Source organism: Chelmon rostratus, chromosome 17 (genome assembly GCF_017976325.1).
Source record: "Chelmon rostratus isolate fCheRos1 chromosome 17, fCheRos1.pri, whole genome shotgun sequence".
NCBI classification, from domain to species: Eukaryota; Metazoa; Chordata; class Actinopteri; order Chaetodontiformes; family Chaetodontidae; genus Chelmon; species Chelmon rostratus.
Genome location: NC_055674.1, coordinates 12,358,269 through 12,378,814, shown reverse-complemented (window position 1 = coordinate 12,378,814; position 20,546 = coordinate 12,358,269). Strand labels below are relative to the sequence as shown.

At 42.7% G+C, this 20,546-nt stretch overlaps 1 protein-coding gene across 3 annotated transcripts; it reads right to left on the bottom strand.

Annotated features, from left to right (window-relative positions):
- Nucleotides 1-1,312: 1,312 nt before the first annotated feature.
- LOC121620382 (TOM1-like protein 2) lies at nt 1,313-20,269 on the bottom strand. 3 transcript variants are annotated; one of them, XM_041956418.1, is made up of 16 exons: nt 20,206-20,269; nt 15,866-15,950; nt 14,293-14,371; nt 13,728-13,877; nt 13,127-13,261; nt 12,393-12,536; nt 12,021-12,137; nt 11,196-11,329; nt 10,627-10,669; nt 9,519-9,690; nt 9,026-9,140; nt 8,094-8,169; nt 7,122-7,196; nt 4,844-4,903; nt 4,233-4,269; nt 1,313-4,086 (listed from the first exon to the last, which is right to left on the bottom strand). In XM_041956418.1, exons 1-16 carry the CDS (start codon nt 20,255-20,257, stop codon nt 3,941-3,943), a joined length of 1,620 nt encoding a protein of 539 aa, XP_041812352.1. In that variant the 5' UTR covers nt 20,258-20,269; the 3' UTR covers nt 1,313-3,940. The 3 variants fall into 3 exon arrangements, with proteins under 3 accessions (XP_041812352.1, XP_041812353.1, XP_041812354.1); XM_041956419.1 differs by lacking the exon at nt 7,122-7,196; XM_041956420.1 differs by lacking the exons at nt 4,844-4,903; nt 7,122-7,196.
- Between the last annotated feature and the right edge of the window lie 277 nt (nt 20,270-20,546).

Sequence of the window (20,546 nt, the reverse complement as noted above, 5' to 3'; positions counted from 1 at the left end):
TGACAGGCGCGCTAGCCAATCAGTATCTTTGAACCAGATTCCCACGTCCTTGTGTCTCACGGTTGTTTTGATCATTTGACTGAAGAGGAGTGAGGCATGTTGAGCATTATGCCATATTTTTATAATAAGACAATGTACAATAAGAAATGAGTATTAATGTACTCGGCAAACCAATATAATGACTCCTGAATATACATATGGATCTATTTGAAAAGCAATAGAAAAATGTTATCATTGTGTCGAAATATAACATGCTTTCTATATAATAAATCAGGCTTGTTATTCACTCCATTCATGTACAGTCATATTTATATTAGGTATTTATATCGCCAAACTGTGTATTCTGAGGGAAACAGCGTGGATGTGTTTATTGTGGGCTTGCCCCCCGACAGCCAATGAGAGCCAAGAAGGCGTGTGCCACTGAAAGCCAAGTTTGTTTGACTCGAAGCAGCGGCTCCTCCTGTAGAACCAGAGAAATCGTCCAATGGGACGCTTAGGAACCGAGTGGGGTGATCTGACGTCACATCACTGGCTCTAGTGATTACATCATGTGTTTCTATCTTCGAATAGTGGTGGCAGCAGCAGGGGAGTAATCTGCAGAGATACAGGTGGCCTGACAGAATAAAAATAAGGCAAATTGTTATTTTTTGCCAAAGAAATTTAGAACAATGCTGATTTTTTTTCCTGCATTACAGTTACACATTAAAATTAGCTTAGGAAAGTGAGGCTTTTCCAGTGACAAACACTTAAATTAATAATGTAAACAATGGCCAACACACACTTTATTTTCAGATCAGCATCAACTAAAGTAAAACTATAATGTGAGCACACTGCTACATGAATACAAAAGGTGAGCCCCCCAAAGGCACGATGGGGAAATGGGTCAGTGACCTAGAGTAGCACTACAAAGTTGTTGGTGTTAGTGGGACTGGAGTAATTTTAAAAGCATGTCAGCAAGCCTGGTATTGTTAGTGATGGGGTGTGTTTGTATTGAGGTGTTCGTCTTATTCACTTGACTATGTGATTTTTGGAAACCTGCCATGCCAGTGATGCTCCATAGCTACGGGAGCAAACTTTCATAAAATCTGCATGTGACCAAGATTTGTTTACATTCTATGTGTACTAAACTACTGGAGCAGAAGGGATGAAGTGTCCATGACCAGCACACAGGAGGGGGTGAGGGGATCATGTGACATGAATGACCAGTACAGTGCAAGATTGAGGGCTGGTTGCATCAGCATTGTGCATGAAGAAGAAGCAAGAGACCGCCACGCCACCCTGAACTGTAAAATAACCACAAACAGTTGTGAGGTAGAGGTCACACATTGCTAGTGTTTTATTGGGCAGTTACATACGTGCATTAGGTCAAACAACAATCTGACCATTAGTAATGGCAGCAGACGGCACAGCCAAACAGACATGGGACTCCAACAGAAAACAAGCCTCTCTTCCATGTCCACACAACATCAGCAAAACATTCTGCTTCATCAAAGTTAAAAGACATTCATTAACCATCTCGAGAGAGCTAGAATTTCGAGGAATACATGTTGCACTCAGAGACTTAAGCCTCATAAAAGCAAGTCACACAATACACTGTTACAGATCCAGAGATATGTAACACACAATCAGAAAAATACTCACACTCCCTTTGAAAGGATCTCTTGTTACATTTTTAGTAATCCTCTTTGTTCAGCCTGCATGGTAAGTTTTTCAAAGTGAACACAATGGCTGATTGTAAATTTAACGCTATTATCTCAGTTACCTGGCAACCATACTAAAACTATATAATCATACAGCATTAAAAAAAAGTTAAAGCTCATTAATCATTAATTTTCTAAAGATTTAATCACAATGATTATGCAGACACAAATCATTTTCAATGCCATCATTGCATTTATGCTAACGAGTGTAAGAAATATTTCCCTCTAGTGGAAGGCCCGCACTGACAACAGATAATTCAACAAGTAAATCTGAAGCATGATTAGGCTTTTACAACTTGGGAGGAGATTCAAACGGACTGCCTCGATTGACAAGGCTTTTGGTCTCAAATGGACTGAAAGAGAAAAAAATCTTTCAAGTGCAGAGCGACGGTAAAACAAAGCAGAGGCTCGGCAAAAGAGCTGGAATGAAGACAGGACTGCTTTTTGCCTCAAAGTGCAATCTTAACTACACCAAGGACAAACTCCAGTAGGCGCTACTTTGCTGAAATCAGTCAATCACACAGATGCTTGGCAGCAGCTCCAACAGGAGCAGATGAGAAGAAGAATGAAAATACGGCAAGTATGAAAGTACGTCTTTGAATGCACAAATCAAGAGAGTAGAATTGGGTTTGTTTGCTGCGTGCTTCAGCCTCAACCACAAAAAGATCAATAATGAAGGGTACAAACATGTTTTTTTCTTTTATACATGAACTATAAAAATACAATCAGGGGATCAAATAATACATAAACTTATCTGTCTTCTGGATATAAGTATGAGCTGATACATTTTTAACCAGATACAGAAACTAAAATCCCTGCATTATGAGGTATATAGATTACATAGTATAGAGTAAGTGAAGATTTACCTACTATATGAATACATGTTTTACAACAGTGCATTTCTGTAAGCTATGCATGTTATCTTTCAGTCGACTACGGTGCCAGCGATAAGTCATGCTGATAATTTAAATGCCATGTTTTGTCTTGCATCTTCATGTAACTTTTCATAAAAGGTTTTACAATCCAAAGTGTAACAGTCCATTAATCCACTTCTATGTGAACACACGCTGCAGTTACACAGTTAGAAAACTTATGTGCAAAATGATGTCAATCTACAGACCACTTCCCATCCCCTAGAAAAATAGTAACCATCTTGTAAACACAAAGGACAAAACACAGAACTGTTTTTGTTTCAAAGTGCACAGATATTAATATAGCAGGGGAAGGAAAATGTTCATGATCCTTTAACATTTATAACACATGAACACGGTTATTGTTCGACAGCTAAAATCCAGTGCTAGTTGGTAATTAAAGCCTCAATATTCTTTGGAATGGCTAAAAGGGTTTGGAATTGTTCAAAAGCACATTTTTCTTAGCTAGTTTGTTGCAGCTTTTCAGAGGCCTGAAAAGACTGATGGGACATATTCCATGGACATAATCCTTCCCCTTAGCCATTTGAAATCCATAACAGAGAATCCTAACTAGTGCTTTCTAGACTTTTTTTTTGTTTTTTATTCCCTTTGGTAGAAGGAATGCTGGCATACACTCATCAAGATTAGGTAAGATTTAGCTATTATATTCCTAGTTAGCAAAATTAGCCTGCTAACACAGGTCTTTTCTCCACACTGCTGCAGGCAAATTGGGCAATAAAACATGTTGCCATTCCACAGATATCTCAGTATTAAAAGCATGACTAGAGCTCTAACTGGAGTATTTGTGGGGTAGGGGGGATTGCATGGATGGACCATAACCACAGCGCTAGTATGCAGTACAGAACAAAGACAGTAAATGCATAAATTAGCAATTAACTGAATTTAGTTTAACAACACAATATAATCCTAATTGTATTTTTCCATACTGACTCAATGCATTGACCTGCAGTGAAAGTCCTCCATTAATCTCGCAGTAATATGCCACATTTTTAATCCACATCAGACAACTTGTCTTCCTTTGGTGGCGCATTAAAAATGAGATGCAGGGCTGCGAGTAGTACATCCCACACTAACAGATTAATACATCCATATAGAGTTAAATGCAACACAGCTGTGTGCAGTAAACATGTTGGACCTCTGCATGTTAGAGCAACACGGTGGCAAGAGAATGACGAGGGGGTGGACATCACTCGCTACACCACTGCCAGTCAGCGATGAAATGGGACTGGAAGAACTGTTTGGGAGGAATGATTTAGGGTGAGGACCTTTAGATGCTCTACGAAGAGATCAAGGTCCTCTGAGATCAGTCTACAAGGCAAAGAGGGCGTCCTCCGTCCGTTCAGCCTTCTTGTGGGAGCCACCAGGGGCGCGGGTGGGGTGAGCAGGGTTAGCTCCGGGGGGAGATGGCAGAGAGTCTGCTGCCTTTGCTCGCTCCTCCAGGAACTTATCAAACTCTGAAGGAAACAAATTGATTTGTCACGGACATGGGAAAGTGAGGGTTCATCAATGTTACAGTTTGAATCAGGACAGGGTGAAAATGAACAAAACTTCACACATGTTTGAGCAAGTGGAACAGACATAAATTGTGATCAGTCAATACCTTCACTGGTCACCCCTTCGTCTGTGGTATCCCCTTTCTATTAAGAAAAAAAAAGTAATGAGATAATATACACATTATGGTAGAAAAATCATTAATGGAGTTGTCTTTGTTTCAAAAGACGCAAACAAACCTGAGTGAACAGTGTAAAAAGCATCATACAAGTCAAATGCCTGTAAAGTTCACGCAAACGGCGGAAAATCCATACAAAGTTGTTCATGAAGGACCCGTCAATCATGCATCCTTCCACACTTCCCCAGATGAAGAAAACAAGGAACCCTCTAGAGCCTGACTGCACAACCTCCACATGCATACAGTATGTTAAAGAAGCTCATATCAGCTGTTTTAACTTGTTTCTGTTTTAGCACCGTGTTAGCATTTGTAAGTCAGACCACTCAGGAAACTATTGTATGTCAGTCATTGGTGGAAACACATTAGATTAGAGTGAATGAAAGGACGTGACGAGAAAAGAGACTAAAGTAAAATGTATGCAGTTATATGTGAGATGGCAGGATGAAATGTGTGCTACCAAAGAAAAGGCAAAAACAAAACCAAGAGGAGAAGAGAGAGAGAACAAAGAGAAGAAGATATAAATCAAGGTAAAGAAGTCTCACCACATCAGCACAGAGCCACTCCTCTATGTCATCCATGACAGAGGACTGCGATACGGGGATCTATGGAGCAAAGCCATGGACAAACCAAGGGGTAGCACCGAAGCCACACAACAGAAAGACACCCAACCCAGACAACAAAAACAAAAGTTGTAACACGCACACACACAAACACACAAAAATAACAAGAATAGGAATCACCAAAGGCTCGGAGAGGAAGATGAACAAAATAAAACAAATCAAAAATGAGAACAAAAGTAAAAAATTTGCTCAAAAGACACACTCAACCCCTCTCAAGTCTGTGCTCTGATTCTTCTGTACTGCGCGACTTAGCTGTGAGAACAGGAGTTCCCAGGTTGGGTATTGTTCTCATTAGTTCTGTAGTGCTGACATGGCTTAACAGCTGCCGACTAATGTCACACAGCAGCGTTAATTATTCCACATCATTTGTTAATTAGCAAATCACTTGAATGTGATTAAGAGATTGATCGGTTGGGAGAAGCTGAAAGCACAGGGGCCGTCGAGAGGCAGGGCGATCCCTCGGTATATACAGAGGTGGAGAGCGCGCGCGCTCGCCCGCACACACACACACACACACACACACACACACACACACACACACACACACACACACACACACACACACACACACACACACACACACACACACACACACACACACACACACACACACACACACACACACACACACACACACTGCACACACAAACGCTGCATGGCGTGCAGTGACTGTGATGATGGGAGGGTGGACGATGTGCGATGGTGTTCATTTTTGTGTGGGCACCAAACGATCCCAGTGAATCAGGACAGCTAGGAAGTTGCGTTGCATTACATGTCACTGAAAAAGGAAACTTTCTACTGTGACTCAAAAACTGTGAGGAGTAACAATTAGCGGAAACTGGAAAAGATACTCGCATGCTTTTTGTTTACAAAGCAGAAACGTTCACACGTCTTCCACGTCCTTTCACTGCCTACGCGATGAAGTCAAAGTCCACATTTGATGTCGACCTGATATCAAAGTTGAGCAGAGAAAACAAAAACCTTTTCCTGTGGCCCTGTTACATACTACAAACAGCACGGGTGGGGTTTCCTCGTGAGATCCCAGTTAAAGCAGTGAGGAAGCCTTTGAAAATAAAGGTCAAGGCAGTGGAAGTCATTCACAGGAAAAAAAAAAAACACATGCAGCTGTGTGAAAGGAGGGGCAACGTGTAGAAAAGTGCGCTTTTCCTATTGTGACTCACAGCTGATACACATGCAATCATTTATATTCAAATATTCACAGTCATAACATCAACTTAATCATCACACTGTTACAAATATTACAGCTACTGATTTGTCTGTTAGTTGATCTATTTCTGGTTAGTGTGAGACATGTGAGGCCGTTACATCTAGTGTATCATCTAAGATCCAAAGACAGTTAGAATACAGCTGATAAATACTCTCCACCACACAGCAAACCACCATCCACTTCCTTATTCTTTGGCGCTTGGATGATATGTTAGCAGCACTTCAACAATGTTCATCACTGTCGATGTTGCTGTGTAGCGGAAGTATGTGCTGCTTCAGCGTGCAGCTGTTAAAAGATGGATCGAGCCGATGGAAGTATCCCGTCCATAAAGGGAGGTGGCATTAAAGTGGGAAGCATCAGTAATGCTTGTCCATGTCAACAGAGTGCAATAGAGGTGGGCAATATAAATAAGTATATATCATATATCAATATAAGTCATTTTATATCAGTGCAGCAACACATAAGGTTTCCTGTAAATGAAATTGACAAACTTGTATCAATAAAACACCTGAAGTTTTATATGTTTTACATTATCATTATTGTTTTTATTTTTTTTCACAGAATTTTTTGTTAATTCTGTGAATTAAATACTTAACAACATATTTGATCATGCAAAAAAAATGATTTGCAACATTGCCTAATACAACCAGTTAAACAGATATTAAAGAGACGGCTACATTAGCAGAAACAGCAAAGTTAGACAACTCTCTAACGTCGTAAGGTATCGTCATATTGCCCAACACTAGAGTACAAGCTCTGCGCATGACATGGAGGGGGGTGTTCTTGGGGGGGGGGGGGGGGGGGGGGGGGGGGACTTTGTTGGTACTGGACTTGTTCAAGCATTCCAGGAGAGAGCTGTGAGATGAGGCTGAAAAATGGAGAGCAGCTCATGAGGATTATGGAGGTTGAGAGCAGGGGTGATGGCGGACATGAGGGAGGGGTAGGAGGACACACTGAGGATGGAGTCCTCACCATTCCTTGGGTAATAAGCCAGCTGTCTATGGGCAGCTCCTGATCTGCTGGGTTATCATCCCCTTTTACCCTCAGCTGAATCAACAACAGAACAACACCTTACAATAGAGAAGAAAGGTAGCAGGCCCCACCACAGCATAGCACACAGTGCAGAGAGAGAGACAGAGGAGAAGTCAAATATGCAAGAGACGATCGCAATTTAAAGGAGGAAAAAAAAGAGGGAACGAAAGAAAATGGTGAAAGGATCATTCCATAAAGATGAAAATGAGGAAAATAAAAAGGGAAAAAAAGACTCTCTCAAGTGAAAGTACTGTCCGACGCACACGGCACTGAACTAAAAAAACAGGGATGGTATCCGCAGTCACCACTGTGCGTGATCTTGTGTGTGTGCATGTGTGTATAGCAGTTCAGGTTTCAGAATCATCTGTCTACATAGTGATAACTGTGCAAATATATCGCAATGTGTGCTCAGGGAGAATGACTACAAAAACCTTGAAACAAGCTGTTGTGTTTGACTTTCTGCATGACCTTGACTGTGTGGTGTTTTATTTAACTGAATTAAGAATGTTCTGATAAATCTGGTTTGAAGAATGAACCTGAATCCATGTTTTTAATTAACAGAACTGCTAGAGCTAAGATTTACCCAGAATAAATGCAAAAAAATGACTCACGTGGTACCACTTTGAGCACTTATACTTATTTATAGGCGCGCTTGACATTCGCATAGTCGCAAGATATTTATTTTAGCTATTAAGTAATAGCAATGGTCAATACACAAAGTTCAAGTACCACTGCACACAGAACAAATGTCACTGAACAACATAGTCTAACAGACCATCACATGCAGGGAGTGACTGAGGGCTGAAGACAGACTGGTACGGGAAGGCTTGTCAGCCATGTAAATAACACAGCACACCCACACTCCATACATGGGTGAAAGCTGCATTAAACTACATGCATCAGGGTACTCACCCCTCCTGCGTTCTGTTGTCTCACATCCAGAGCCGAGGCCAGGCCGCCCAGAGCCTGGGGGTCCTCATACTTTACACTGTGCACGAGAACATAAACAACATAGTTAACAGCACTGGAGCAGGAGAATGAAACACTAACCAAAATAAAACGACAGATGTGACAAATAATGTAAAAATACACCTTGAAAGAACTTTTCGTTTAACACTGTCAAAACGGTTAAACCCCCAGCATTTCTCATTTTTTCTGGCCAAATTGTTTTTATAAGACAGCACAGAGTTAAAAGACAGAAAGAGGAGAATCAAATGCGACAAAGGTCACTGGCTGGATTTGAACCAGGGATTTTGCTGTTATGTGGTGCAGACACGCCTGCACACCCATCCTTCTGCAGCTTTCACAAACATTCATCAAGAACAGGAACAAGTCCACAGTACTGGAGAAGAAGGCAAAAGTCTTGAGAAAAGTAGCCTAAATAGACAACAATGCAAAGCGGTAAGGAAGAGAAAAGTTCCTTTTACATATTTTCCTGAACTGGGCAACCTGCCTTCTTTACTTTATCACTTTTATTCTCTCCACCTAAATGTTTCAACGTTCAGCTGAAGGCAACAAGTCCTTGGCGGAGAAAATATCAGATTAACATCTATAGCCTGGAGTTATTCAAAAGCCGTTTCAGGAAAATACATGAGTAAGGGCAGGTTAAGGGACAGTGGGCACATCAAAAAGTAAAGTATAAAACTTAATCATGAAAAAAAAAAAAACTTGTATGCAGGGAACATCACAGAACAAAACTGTGTAAAAGCGCCCATGGGTGGACTTTACTTTAAATATTAAAGATGGTTATGAATAGCTATTTAATTAAAATAAATGACACCCTGAATAATAACACGAGAGGATCTGGGCTGCCCTAGAAGCAAAATTTAGAAACCAAGACTCACTTTTTACGCTGCTCAGCCAGAGAGCTGCTCCTGGTCTGGGCAAACATGTCAAAGTCGTCCTGGTTGCGGCCTGATAGAGAGGACAGGGTACCGCTCACGCTGTCTGACGCCACATCTGGAGAGGGAGACAGCGAGGGAGGAGAGCAGAAAAGTGACAGGATATATGGAATTAATAAAAAATGCAGCAAAGATTGAGCCCTGTGTAGCTGCCTCTACATCAAGATCAACAAGAATAGCAATATATCTAAGCTTTAATTAGAATACTGTGCATACTGAACTGCAGAGTGGTAGGGAAGAGTGTCTCGCAATGAGTTATGTTGCTGGGCTGATCTCCTATTAGTTGCCAGATTATGAGCCTTTTTTACACTCTGCTGCTTCTCCAATGCCAGGTCTGCAGAGACTAGAGGGGGGGCGGCTCTGGTGAGAGCGAGAGTACGATAGTTGGGATTTGGAAGCAAGATGGATAACAGACTAGACGGTATTTTGTTCTTACCAAGCCCAGCTAGTGCAGAGGACAACGAGGCTGTGGGGGGGTTGTGCGTCGGGGAGGCAGTGGCCCCGGCGGTGGAGTGGGGCGGGGGGCTGGAGGCGATCCTGGGCGTGACAACGGCAGGGGAGCCCGGGCCCAGGTCTATCAGGTTGTCCTCTGTCGCCTCATTCAACATCTGAAGTAAAATGGATGTAAATAAGCTTGAAACAGCGTCAATATGCAGTGCCTTTGAGGTTTTGCAAGCAGAGAGGAAGAAGGCTTCTAAGGAAATTAGAGTGTTTTCCCTTTGTATGCAGAGAGAGACAGAAAATACTTTGTAGCTACCGAAAGTCTACAGGATTGACTGTTTACATGATTTGAGCAGATTATGGGTGAGTGGCTGTGGACTGGAGGCTATGCACAGGAACAACAGTGAGGGCTGAATAAACGGACTTCAAATGTATGAGACAGGAGGCAAGAAGGAAGGCAGGGAAGGACACATAGTATCGTGTTTCACACAGTGGTACTGCTGCTGACACGTCATATGGGTCTAAGCATTAGCTCCATATAGCAGACGTGTTAACAGTTCATCACTCTGTTCATCCCGGCGCGCTGGCTGGGACTGAACGTGGCACTAACATCATACTTGCCTCCATCAGCTAGCCACAACACAAACAGACAGAACACACAGAAAGATCAACAGAATGCAAAAACAAACAGCTATGTGGGATGTAGTGAGAGATGCCCCAATCCTCTGGCGAATCACTGATACTGGCAAATGTACTCTCTAAATAGCCGATTGGAACTAATTCTGCTTTGCTCTTCCAGTTTTAACGAAGCTAAATACGATCCACTTGCATTACATATTAATGCTGCTGTGGATAGTGTATGCAAGTATAATATACAGTAAATAATATTTATTAATTCAGATACTGAAATGGTTTCTGTTTGAAACATCTCTCATAGCATTAATGTTAGAGAAACTGCCACAGGTGATGCAAATGCAGATGTACTGAAATGTAAAATAAAAAGATGAGAATTTTTCTCAAAACAAGCTATAAAGCAAACAGAAAACAAGCGATCCTAAGAGAGAATTTAGGGCGTTTGATGAGTTTCTGCTGATGGTACTCACCCCGTTGTTCTGCGCCGCTCTACCTGACCTGTACCTCTCGTACCTGCAAGCGGCAAAAAAACCTTTGAATGTTTTACCACAAGCTTTGTGATGTTCAAATGCTTACATGTTTCATCTCCAAAAACCTCATGAAAGAGACATTTTACCAGCGTGAAGCTGCTGAATGTTTAAAAGGGAATGAATTAGGCGTAGTTCTTCATATAAGATCTGCAACTTTGTGAGGTTTGAACTCAAACTGTGTCCAATCTGTTTTAGGCATGTCCTCTCAAAAATTCAATTTTTCATTGGTAAGCATAGATATAATCACATCTTTAAATTTGTTGACTGAGATACAGTTCGTCAAACCAAAAACGTTCTAACAAGCACCAATTATCTATCCAAGTTCAGCTGGTGGACAGGCAGAAACTGAACTCACATCAAAGTGATTTTTAAGCTTTTAAGTTCTGATAAGGTAAAAATATAAAAAATTAACTCAAGGATTTTTCTGAAAATCACAGCATGTAGCAACAACAAGCATGTCGTGCTGTGCCACATGAATGAAGTCTGATTGACGCTTTGATTGATCATACCTCTCATATCGGAGGAAAATGTTGTTGAGGTCGTCATTGACATGTAGCAGCTCCTCAGTCACTTCCTCGTTAGAGACGCGTGAAATCAGCTCGACCACTCTCTGCTGCATAGCTCTGCATGTTCTGTTCAGCTCCTTGACAGGTCGGCACATCGACAGATGAATTGATTAATCAATAGACAGAGACAGAAACAAGGAGGTGTATAGAGAGGAGTGAGCTATAGAGAGATGGACAGACACAAACAAACAGGCAACAACTAATGACATCATAATTATAAGCATAATGATTTTGTCAGACACCTACAATATTAAACAGCTCAATCGTGACAGAATAGGAGGAGAGGCCTGTCAAAATCTGGGAAAATTAACAATGCAATAAATGTACTGCATGTATATTTTTCAAAAGGCATTCAGTGTTGAGCAAGTCAGAAATATTTGCTCAGCTGTGTACAGATTCCGTGAATGCTTTTTCTCGAGCAGCTGGAAAAAGAAAAGTCAGAAAAGGTGCCACATAACCGTTACAACTGGCACAGGGCCCTCAGCTCCGAGCCAGATCCTTGCAGCTGACACAAATACCTGAGCGGATTTGCCATGAGGAGATTAAGCTCTACATGACTTTCTATACAACTGGTTATTTGCCAATTCCAGGAATTTTACCACAGCCAACTGGCTCTTGATAAGTTGTGGGCGAGTTGAGCGTTTCCTGTGAAAGCTAAGGACACTACTCCCCCTGGTGGTTGCACACAGATCCAACCGTTTACACCTGACGTGCCATGTTGGCAAGCTTGTCTCTTACATTGTGTGTGTGTGTGTGTGTGCCTCCAACCTGGAGCAGTTCGAGGTCAGAGGCATCTTCCTGACCAGGGACCATCTCTGTCAGCATCTCCGACATGACTTTGGTGTTTCCTCTCACCACGTCCAGCTCACTGCGCAGGCGAGCGATCTGAAAGCACAGAATGTCAAAGGCCATATAACAACATCCAGGGCTGCAGATGTTCTTGAAGACAAGAGATGAGTCATAATATCCACCTAAAATCTTGAAATCTGATTTAATTTATGTACTTCACAACTTGCTGAACTCTGGATAAATCTGCTCTGGGGAAATAGGCTGTAGAAATAAATGACTTCACTTTAGGAGCAACGAGTGCAGCAAAAAGTTACATTTCATCGGTCAAAGGTTGCAGGCAATGCCCCTCACCTGCTCAGGGGTTGCTGTGATGGGGCTGGGCACCTGGGGGGTTTGTGTGGCAGAGGCGGGGATCGGGGAAGGTTTAGGCGTCCCAGCAGCAGGTGAGGCAGGGGCTAGGTACTTGATCATGGCTGGGTCTACCTCTGGTGTACCCTGGAAGACAAAAATACCCCTATGGATATTGCCATGTGAATGTGTAACCCCATTTCCAAAAAAGGTGGGGCATAAATACCATAGAATGTGATAATTTGCTAATCCTTTTTGACATACACTCAATTTGAAGCAGTCCAAAGACAATATATTTCATGTTTTATCTCACCATCTTGATTGATTTCTGTAAATATATGCTTACTGATGGCAGCAACATCGTTCAAACAAGTTGGGACAGGAGCAACAAAAGACTGAGAAAGTTGTGGAACGCTTCCAAAACACCTGTTTGGATCATTCCACAGGTAAACAGGTTGATTGGTAACAGGTGATAGTATCCTGTTTGATTATGAATGGAGCATCCTGGAAAGACTCAGTTGTTCACAAGCGAGGATGGAGCGAGGTTCAACACTTTGTGAGCACACGATTCTATAAAGGACGTTACTACATGGGCTCAGGAACTACTATTTGTCTCCAACACAGTTTGCAAATTATTGCATTCTGGTTTTATTTATGCTCTACACTGCGTCCCAGCTTTTTGGGAATCAGGGTTGTACATATGTGTTTGTACTGTATGTGTATTTGTTTCTTCTCACCCTCTGTGGCGTGTGGATGGGAGACAGCGCATCCAGGTCGGCCATTGGGAACTCAATGCCTTTCCTCTTCAGCTCCTCATAAATGTGGACCACGCCGGTTAGATCAGGGCTACTCCTGAAGGCATCAGCCCAGGCCTGACACAACACACACATTATCACACAGAATATAACTACATCACAAAATCAGTAGAAAGAAGTTTATTATCCTGCCCTGTGTGCCAAAAAGAAAAAGTGATAAACACAGTCTCTGATAGTGGAAATACGCAGAGCAGAGGACAGAAAGACAGAGTCTAAAAGAGGAATCTGTGGGGTCTCCTTCAACAAATCCCTATAAATAATTAGAGGACAGCGGAAAGAGAGATGGAGGACACCACCTGTTGGCCAAGGGAGGTGACCTCAGGTAACTGGATAACACCAGAGGCTGCAGTCTGTGGGGCAACCTGCGTGATGCCATTTTTAAAGCTGACTGTTACAGTCACACTAAGCGGGATAACTGTCATTTAACAATATGATTCCATGACGTCATGTTTCAATTTGGCAATGGAAGTGTGGCTTAGTGAGTAAAAACAGAAAGAGCACTAAGACAGAAAGAAGCCCCAACCTGTATGAGCGACAGCACTTTGTCTTGTACGATGGTTGGAGGGTTGGTTTTGGGGGAGATGATTTTGACCAACACGCCGTCGATGAAATCTCTGTTGGCCACCTGGACATGAAACCTGTGGCCGCAGTTCTTTACACATGTCTCCAATACCTGCAGAGGGAGGGAGAGAGAATATTAAACAGAGGTAGAAGCCCGGCAAATGAAACAGCTGGAGAGCGGGAAGGCTTGTGCGAGACAGGCAGCTAAGAAACAGAAGACTTTGTTCACTGGTGTTCACAAGAGATCTCAGTCAGGATGCTTCCATCACACAGACGGGCTTTCAACTAGCAGAGATATCGAAGACGTGGGCGGGTATGAACACAGCATGGCTAAAAACAGTCGTGACAGTGGCCGAGAGAAGAGACAAAGTGGAATAAAATGCCAAGAAAGAACACAAGATCTAACAACTTAGATATGGTTTCCTGAGAATAAACCCATCAGGGAACTATCCGAGGCTCAAAACCAGTTTCTTCGCACAATTGCAATTTAAAGCCAGTTTTACAATAAAAAAGGAAGAACCTCGCACCGTTAGCGCCAGCATCACTTCTCTGTAGTTCTTGTTGCCACAGAGTCTCTTCTTCAGTGCCCGCATGGCATCTTTTGGCCTGGAGGGAAACAGCAGAGCAGATACAGCTGGATAAAGCACCCCAGCTGAGAGCAGGCACAACATCTCTGACTTTGTTGGAATAAATGATTTTTCCGTGCCACAATAACAGATGCCAGTCAGTCTGTCAGTGTGACTGTCTGACCAAGACAGAGAGGAACCGTCACGCCATCTGTTTCTCTTTTCTTCCTGCGTCGCTATCTGTTTCTCCCAAGGCAAGATCAAAGCTGCCCATGCATGAAGAGTTCAGGTTGGCTTTCTGCCTCATGCTGGCCGCCTCTTTCCTGCAGATGAGGCGTAATAAGCTTTTATGAACTGCTTCATGAGATACTCTACATTTACTGAGTGAGGGAGCTGAAACAGACAGAAATGGATGGAGACAGAGCATTAAGTGATGTATAGCTTCCTTGGACAGCATTCTGCACGTGCCTGTTTCTGATTCAGAGTTGCAGTTGCCTTTTTGGTTTCGGACGGTACATCTTTTGTGCTGTATCTAGTTTCACTACTTATCAGACACGTGAGAGCACACAGTAGCGTATGTTAAAACAACATAAGTGAAAAAAAGTCATTTCCAGTTGCAGACTTTCCTGAAGCTCAAGTCTAAGTCTGGAGCTAACCAGACGTTGTCTGACTTGCTGAAGACAAGAAGTTCTGTGTTCTGTGAAGCTGAACTCCGTCTCTGTGTGTGCTTTGGGTGTGACAGAGAGGGCCCCATGTTGCATGCCAAGACAATGAGTGTGCGTAGGCTTGAAGAATGTGAAAAAAACATTGGAAAAGAGAGAGGGGAAAGTGCTGAGGGAAAAATGGAAAAAGACAGATTTCAATATTCTTCCTCGCTGGGATCTCTTGACGATTCCATTTATTTAGGCTACAAAACTGTCTGTTTAATATGCCTGACTGTAGCTGGACCAAAAACGCTCTCGCTACGATACGTCACAAGTGAATTCAGTGGTGTTCAGTGGAAGAAAGTTACAAAAGTGTGTATGGATTGTTGTACATTAAAATTTTCATCCATCATATACTACAATCCACAATCTTCTCTATAGCTGTTATGGTCTAATAAAAGGTTACAACATTTATGAATGCTGGAGACGGCAGATAAAGCTTATTGTTGAAATAGGTTTGAACATGAAAAATGCAAATCATCATCATTTCATGTTTGACTTTGTCATATTTCATGTTCTCACATAAAAATCCAACCTTTGTAGAAGACTCACATAAGATTTCATTCATTAACACAGTCATTCAGTCAGTCAGCGACACCTAAAGAAAACAAAAGGCTTTCTGTAGTGTCGACGAAGCACTGTAGCCAGTGTATTATTTGCTGAAGTCACTCAGTCAGCCAGTGTGTGACACAACAATGAAAGTTGTGAGACTGACTGATTCAGGAACCACAAGTCTTTTCAGGCCACATTGCCTCACCAAATCTAGGGAACGCTGATAAAGCAAATTGCAGCCCAACAATGATTAACGTCTAAAAGGTGTGGTGGCTCACCCCTCGTCTGTCTCGTTTATGATATCGCAGATCTCCATGTTGAGGGTCCAGTCCTCGTTCTGTAGGCCTCCATCTGTGGCCCTCTCTGATAGAAAACACAAAAAGTTCAACAGAATGTTTAGATTTAGATTGATATAATGTTATTTCCACTTGATTTTTGCCCTGACTTATCTTCATTATAGTGTCCACTGACAATACATTTTTACCTGACCACTAGCGGTTTATAAACCCAAACCTCAGGGTGGCTGGCACTGCAGTAAATTCTAATTTTGACACCCGATCCACTGTTTACACCCTGCCAGCTGTCTCACTAGTAATCATGATGCCGCATTTTACTCAGGCTCAGTCGTTGCCTGTGCTAAAGTGGATGCACACTAATTAAAGCAACCCATGGTTTACATAACATCGAAAGTAACCGTTGCATAAACAGGCCAGCATGTGGTGGCAAGACTTCAGTGCTATAATGTCCCTTTTTATTCAGCCAAACATCTTGTGCATATAAATGGAAAATAAATCACAAGCCATAACCTTATTCACTCAGTTAAACACTGACATACAACAAATACAAGGCTAAACAAGACCAATGTCTCGTATTTGTTGTAATTTGTTCTGCGATGATCGTTTCTGTCAAGAGAACAGAAATTTAGCAAACTGATATAATGAATAATAAGAAAGCAAAAAGCTATAGCATGATAGGATTTCCTAGAAAAAGAGATCTACACTGTTACTGCAATTTTAAATTCAGGCGAACATGCTCTGTTACTTTATAGCTCTCTTTTTGAGCTGTGGGAAGTCTGTCCAAGCGAGATCCATTAATAGCCTAACTGGAAACTAATCCCTGTTAAAACGGTTGGGATGAAGTCTTGGTTCAGACCACATTTCTTTATTCCACTTCGTTTTCACAACATTGTTATCTCCAAATCTCGCAAGAATGTGCTGGAAGATACGATCCACCACCTGTTGCTCCAACTCCAGCAGATGACCTAAAAGAAGCAAACAGTCAGCTGGGAAGAGGGAAGCAAACATCTCAGAGGACAGTGAAGCTGCTTGTGGGTGTGAATCGGCTGTGCGCTCGGCCACAGAGACCTGCTTTCCTCTTCACACTCCACTCTACCATTTAATAACATTTTGGCTACAGCCAGGAAATAATGTGACCCAGACTGTGAGCAGCAACAGTGATGAAGTAGCATTGCAGTCATCACAGCGTTCCTTGCCCCGTCTCCTCCCTCCTCCGCCCGTCCCCAGAATCCATCCATCATGTCTGTGAAGGTTCATATCTTTGAGGATCGCGGTCATGTGGGGAGAGATTCACGGTGAAAAGGGAAAAAAGGTTTTCCACCGAAGTGAGCTGTGACCGAGTTCCTGTGACTGACACTCAATAGATTCTCATTAGATGACTCTTGAGCTTGGACAGGAGGAGCTTCCCTCCCTGAAGCCCAGAGGCTCTGAGCAGGCTGTCATGCCCAGGCCAAGAGCCTCTCGCTGGGCCGTGTTGCCTTCCTTTTGGGAAGCTGAACGTCGGACGAGCCTGACAGCCATGATTTATTCATGCTCTACCTCCCCCTCTCTAATCAACTTGTCAGAGACTGGGCAAGCACACAGAGACAGGCATTTTTTTTGGGGGGGGGGTGCCACCTACAAACACACTTATCTACAAAGACAGAGAGACATAAAGTGAATTTCAGCAGCATTTAAAAACACTGAGCTGTGCCTCGGTGTTAGACTGTAGAGTATATAAAGCATAAGTTTGGAAGAAATAACAGCTACTGCCACAGAGATATCCCACGTAATCTCCTCAAGTGGATTGTCAGGTCAAGGCCGGGTGGAGCACGAGTGGCAGAGGAGGAAGAAAAAGAGACAAAAAAAAAAATCTGATCACTCCATGTGAAACGAGCTGGAACGACACTGAACAATCAGAGCCTTGCTAATGAAGTTAAATGCCCGCTGAGTGCATTCATTCATGGTGTTGTGTCAATTCCCCCAAGTCCTGGGAATTGACACCAGTGAAGCCAGTTGATCACATGGCTTTAACGGTGGCAGGCCGTGCCACACACTACCAACAAAGCCACAGATCTCTGTCCCTCTCTGGCCTCATCTCTGCACGTTTTTTTCTTTTAAGACTCTTGCTTTCTCTACACATTTTCTCCTTACAATTACCTTCTGTCCTTATTGTATTTTCTGACTTTTTCCTCCTCTAGGTACCTCGGCAAGAGTTGAAGGTTGTCTAAATATTAAATATGGCTGTAAATTGCATTCAATGGAACTTTGTCTGGTCAAACACTGAATGAAAAAGAAAAACTTTGAATTTAAATTTTTGTATGTTATTCTGCGAAGGACAATAGTCAGCGGAAACTAGTCATGTATGAAAAGATGACATGGCAAACTGATCTATGGGCCTACTGACAAGCTGTGTAAACATCAGTTTTACAAGTCAATTGCTCCTGAGCCCATGTAGTAACATCCTTTTTACAATCATGTGTTCACAAAGTGGTGAACCTCGCTCCATCTGTGGAATGATCCAAACAGGTGTCTTTGGAGCGTTCCACAACTTTCCCAGTCTTTTGTTGCTCCTGTACCAACTTGTTTGAAACACGTCGCTGCATCAAATTCAGAATAAGGATATATTTACAGAAATCACTGAAGTTGGTGAGGTCAAATGACAAGAGGCACAGCAGAGGAGAAGGGCAAAGAGCCTTGATCGTGAAGCTGCAGCATGAAGAGAAAAAAACATAAAAGAGACCCATGGCTTGAACCCCCCCCCCCCCCCCCCCCCCCCCCCCCCCATGTAAAGTTACAACATAAAGATGTGCACACATGGCACACATCTGCACACATCATTCACCACCTCTAACCCCTCCACCGCCTCCTCAGTCACTTTAGGAAATGAAAAACCTCTATAAAGTTCTCCATCCCTCATCAGACCTGTCTCCTCCTTTGATCTCTCACTCATTGTTTCAGGTAAGCTGATCCTTTGCCCTGCTGCTGTGGTATACAATACCACTGCAGCAGCCCAACAGACAGCTGACAGTACAACACTGCAGCCATCTCTGTGAAATGGGGAAATCCAAGATGTGCTGCATCCAGCCCACTCCATGCATGACCTAGAAGGACCTCTGTCAAGTAAAATGTTTGAAACTGTACTCACAGTTGGTGCCAGACACTCAGCAGCTAACCATTGGGTGGTAGACAACAGGCCAGAGGACAAGTCAAAGGCCCTCTAATTCATATTGATGTCCTTCCTCCAAACTGTTTCCAACCACTGCACTACTGAGCTTCATTGAAACATGCACTACTTTCTATCTCTGGTAAGTGAACCATATGTTGGGTAAGAGATGAGAAAGTAATAAGAAAATCTGAGATTTACAAAAGAGCAGCTGACTGTACTTTCACTCACAGAAGAAAACATGTAATCAGTAAAAGCTTCTGTGACAGCTGCTGCTTTTACTTAAAGGTAAACACAAATCAGCGCTGTGAGAAACGAATGTTTGGGCCTCATCTGTTTGGAAGGGCCTAACTAAATGTTAATATAACAGGACATGCAGCTTCAGATCTTTCCACACATTCATAAACAGTAGCATTCAAAATCAATTGAAAACTGTTTACAGAGCCAGCGATGGTGGCCTCAGAGAGCTGGGGTGGGTCACAACAGACCTCCTCATCACTGAGCCTTATCAGAGAAATCCTGATCATTTGTGCCATTCTCTCACGATAAAGGCACAGGAAGGCCTTGGTGAGACTGCTCTGGATCAGAGGTTGTTTATCTCTGAGCAGTTTTGCAGACAGCATGCAAGTATAGATGCAACCACATCAAAGGGATGTGGTGGGCCACGTCGCTCCTCTCCTCTGCAGGACGAATAAGCTCCACAGCACAGAGCCTTAAGATTCTAAAACTAAAACCAAGTAGGTTAGGCTGACCGAACAGTGTGGTCAACTAAAAACCAAACCACAGAGTTCAGGAACTGAGGAAATATTGAACTTAAACTTGGCTACGATTGTGCGAGACACTTTAAGCCAAATCACTACACTGTCCATGTCATTCCCTCTCATTCAATTTCCTTGAAGGCTACATTACATTGTCTACACAAATGGAGAGTGATTTCACGTAAATGCATTCGCGATTAACGTGACGGCGGACTAAGTTAGGCAGGTTAGCTGGCTAACATTAGCTGAAAGCTCATTCCAAGCAGATGACGTTGGCTGCGAGTGCGCTAGCTGGCTATTTCTACTGGCGCAACCTTAGGTAAATCCTACTAGAAAACACCAAATGTCTGCCCATGCTCAAATTATGTGACGTAGAGGAAGTATCACATCTCTAATGAAAAATTTCAAGGCTAACGTACCTATACATTGGCCCACGGGAGTGCTGTACGGATTGCCGAGTAAGAACTCCATTTTGACAACAAACAATCCGCTCGGGAATGACAGAAGCTGAGGCCCAGAGGCGGTACTACCAAGTCCCGCCTTTTGAGTAATGCGATTGGTCAACAAAACAGCACTTTCAATACGTATGGCTGAAATCAATGTCGGTCATATTTAGCAACTGAAGCTGTGTTCAACAAACATTTTTACACATATAAACAGGTAATTTACTTGATAGCGCACCACAATTGGACAGAAATGCACGACAATACATGATCAGCGATACAAAGTGGACCAAAGCATCAATCCTCCGAAATATGGC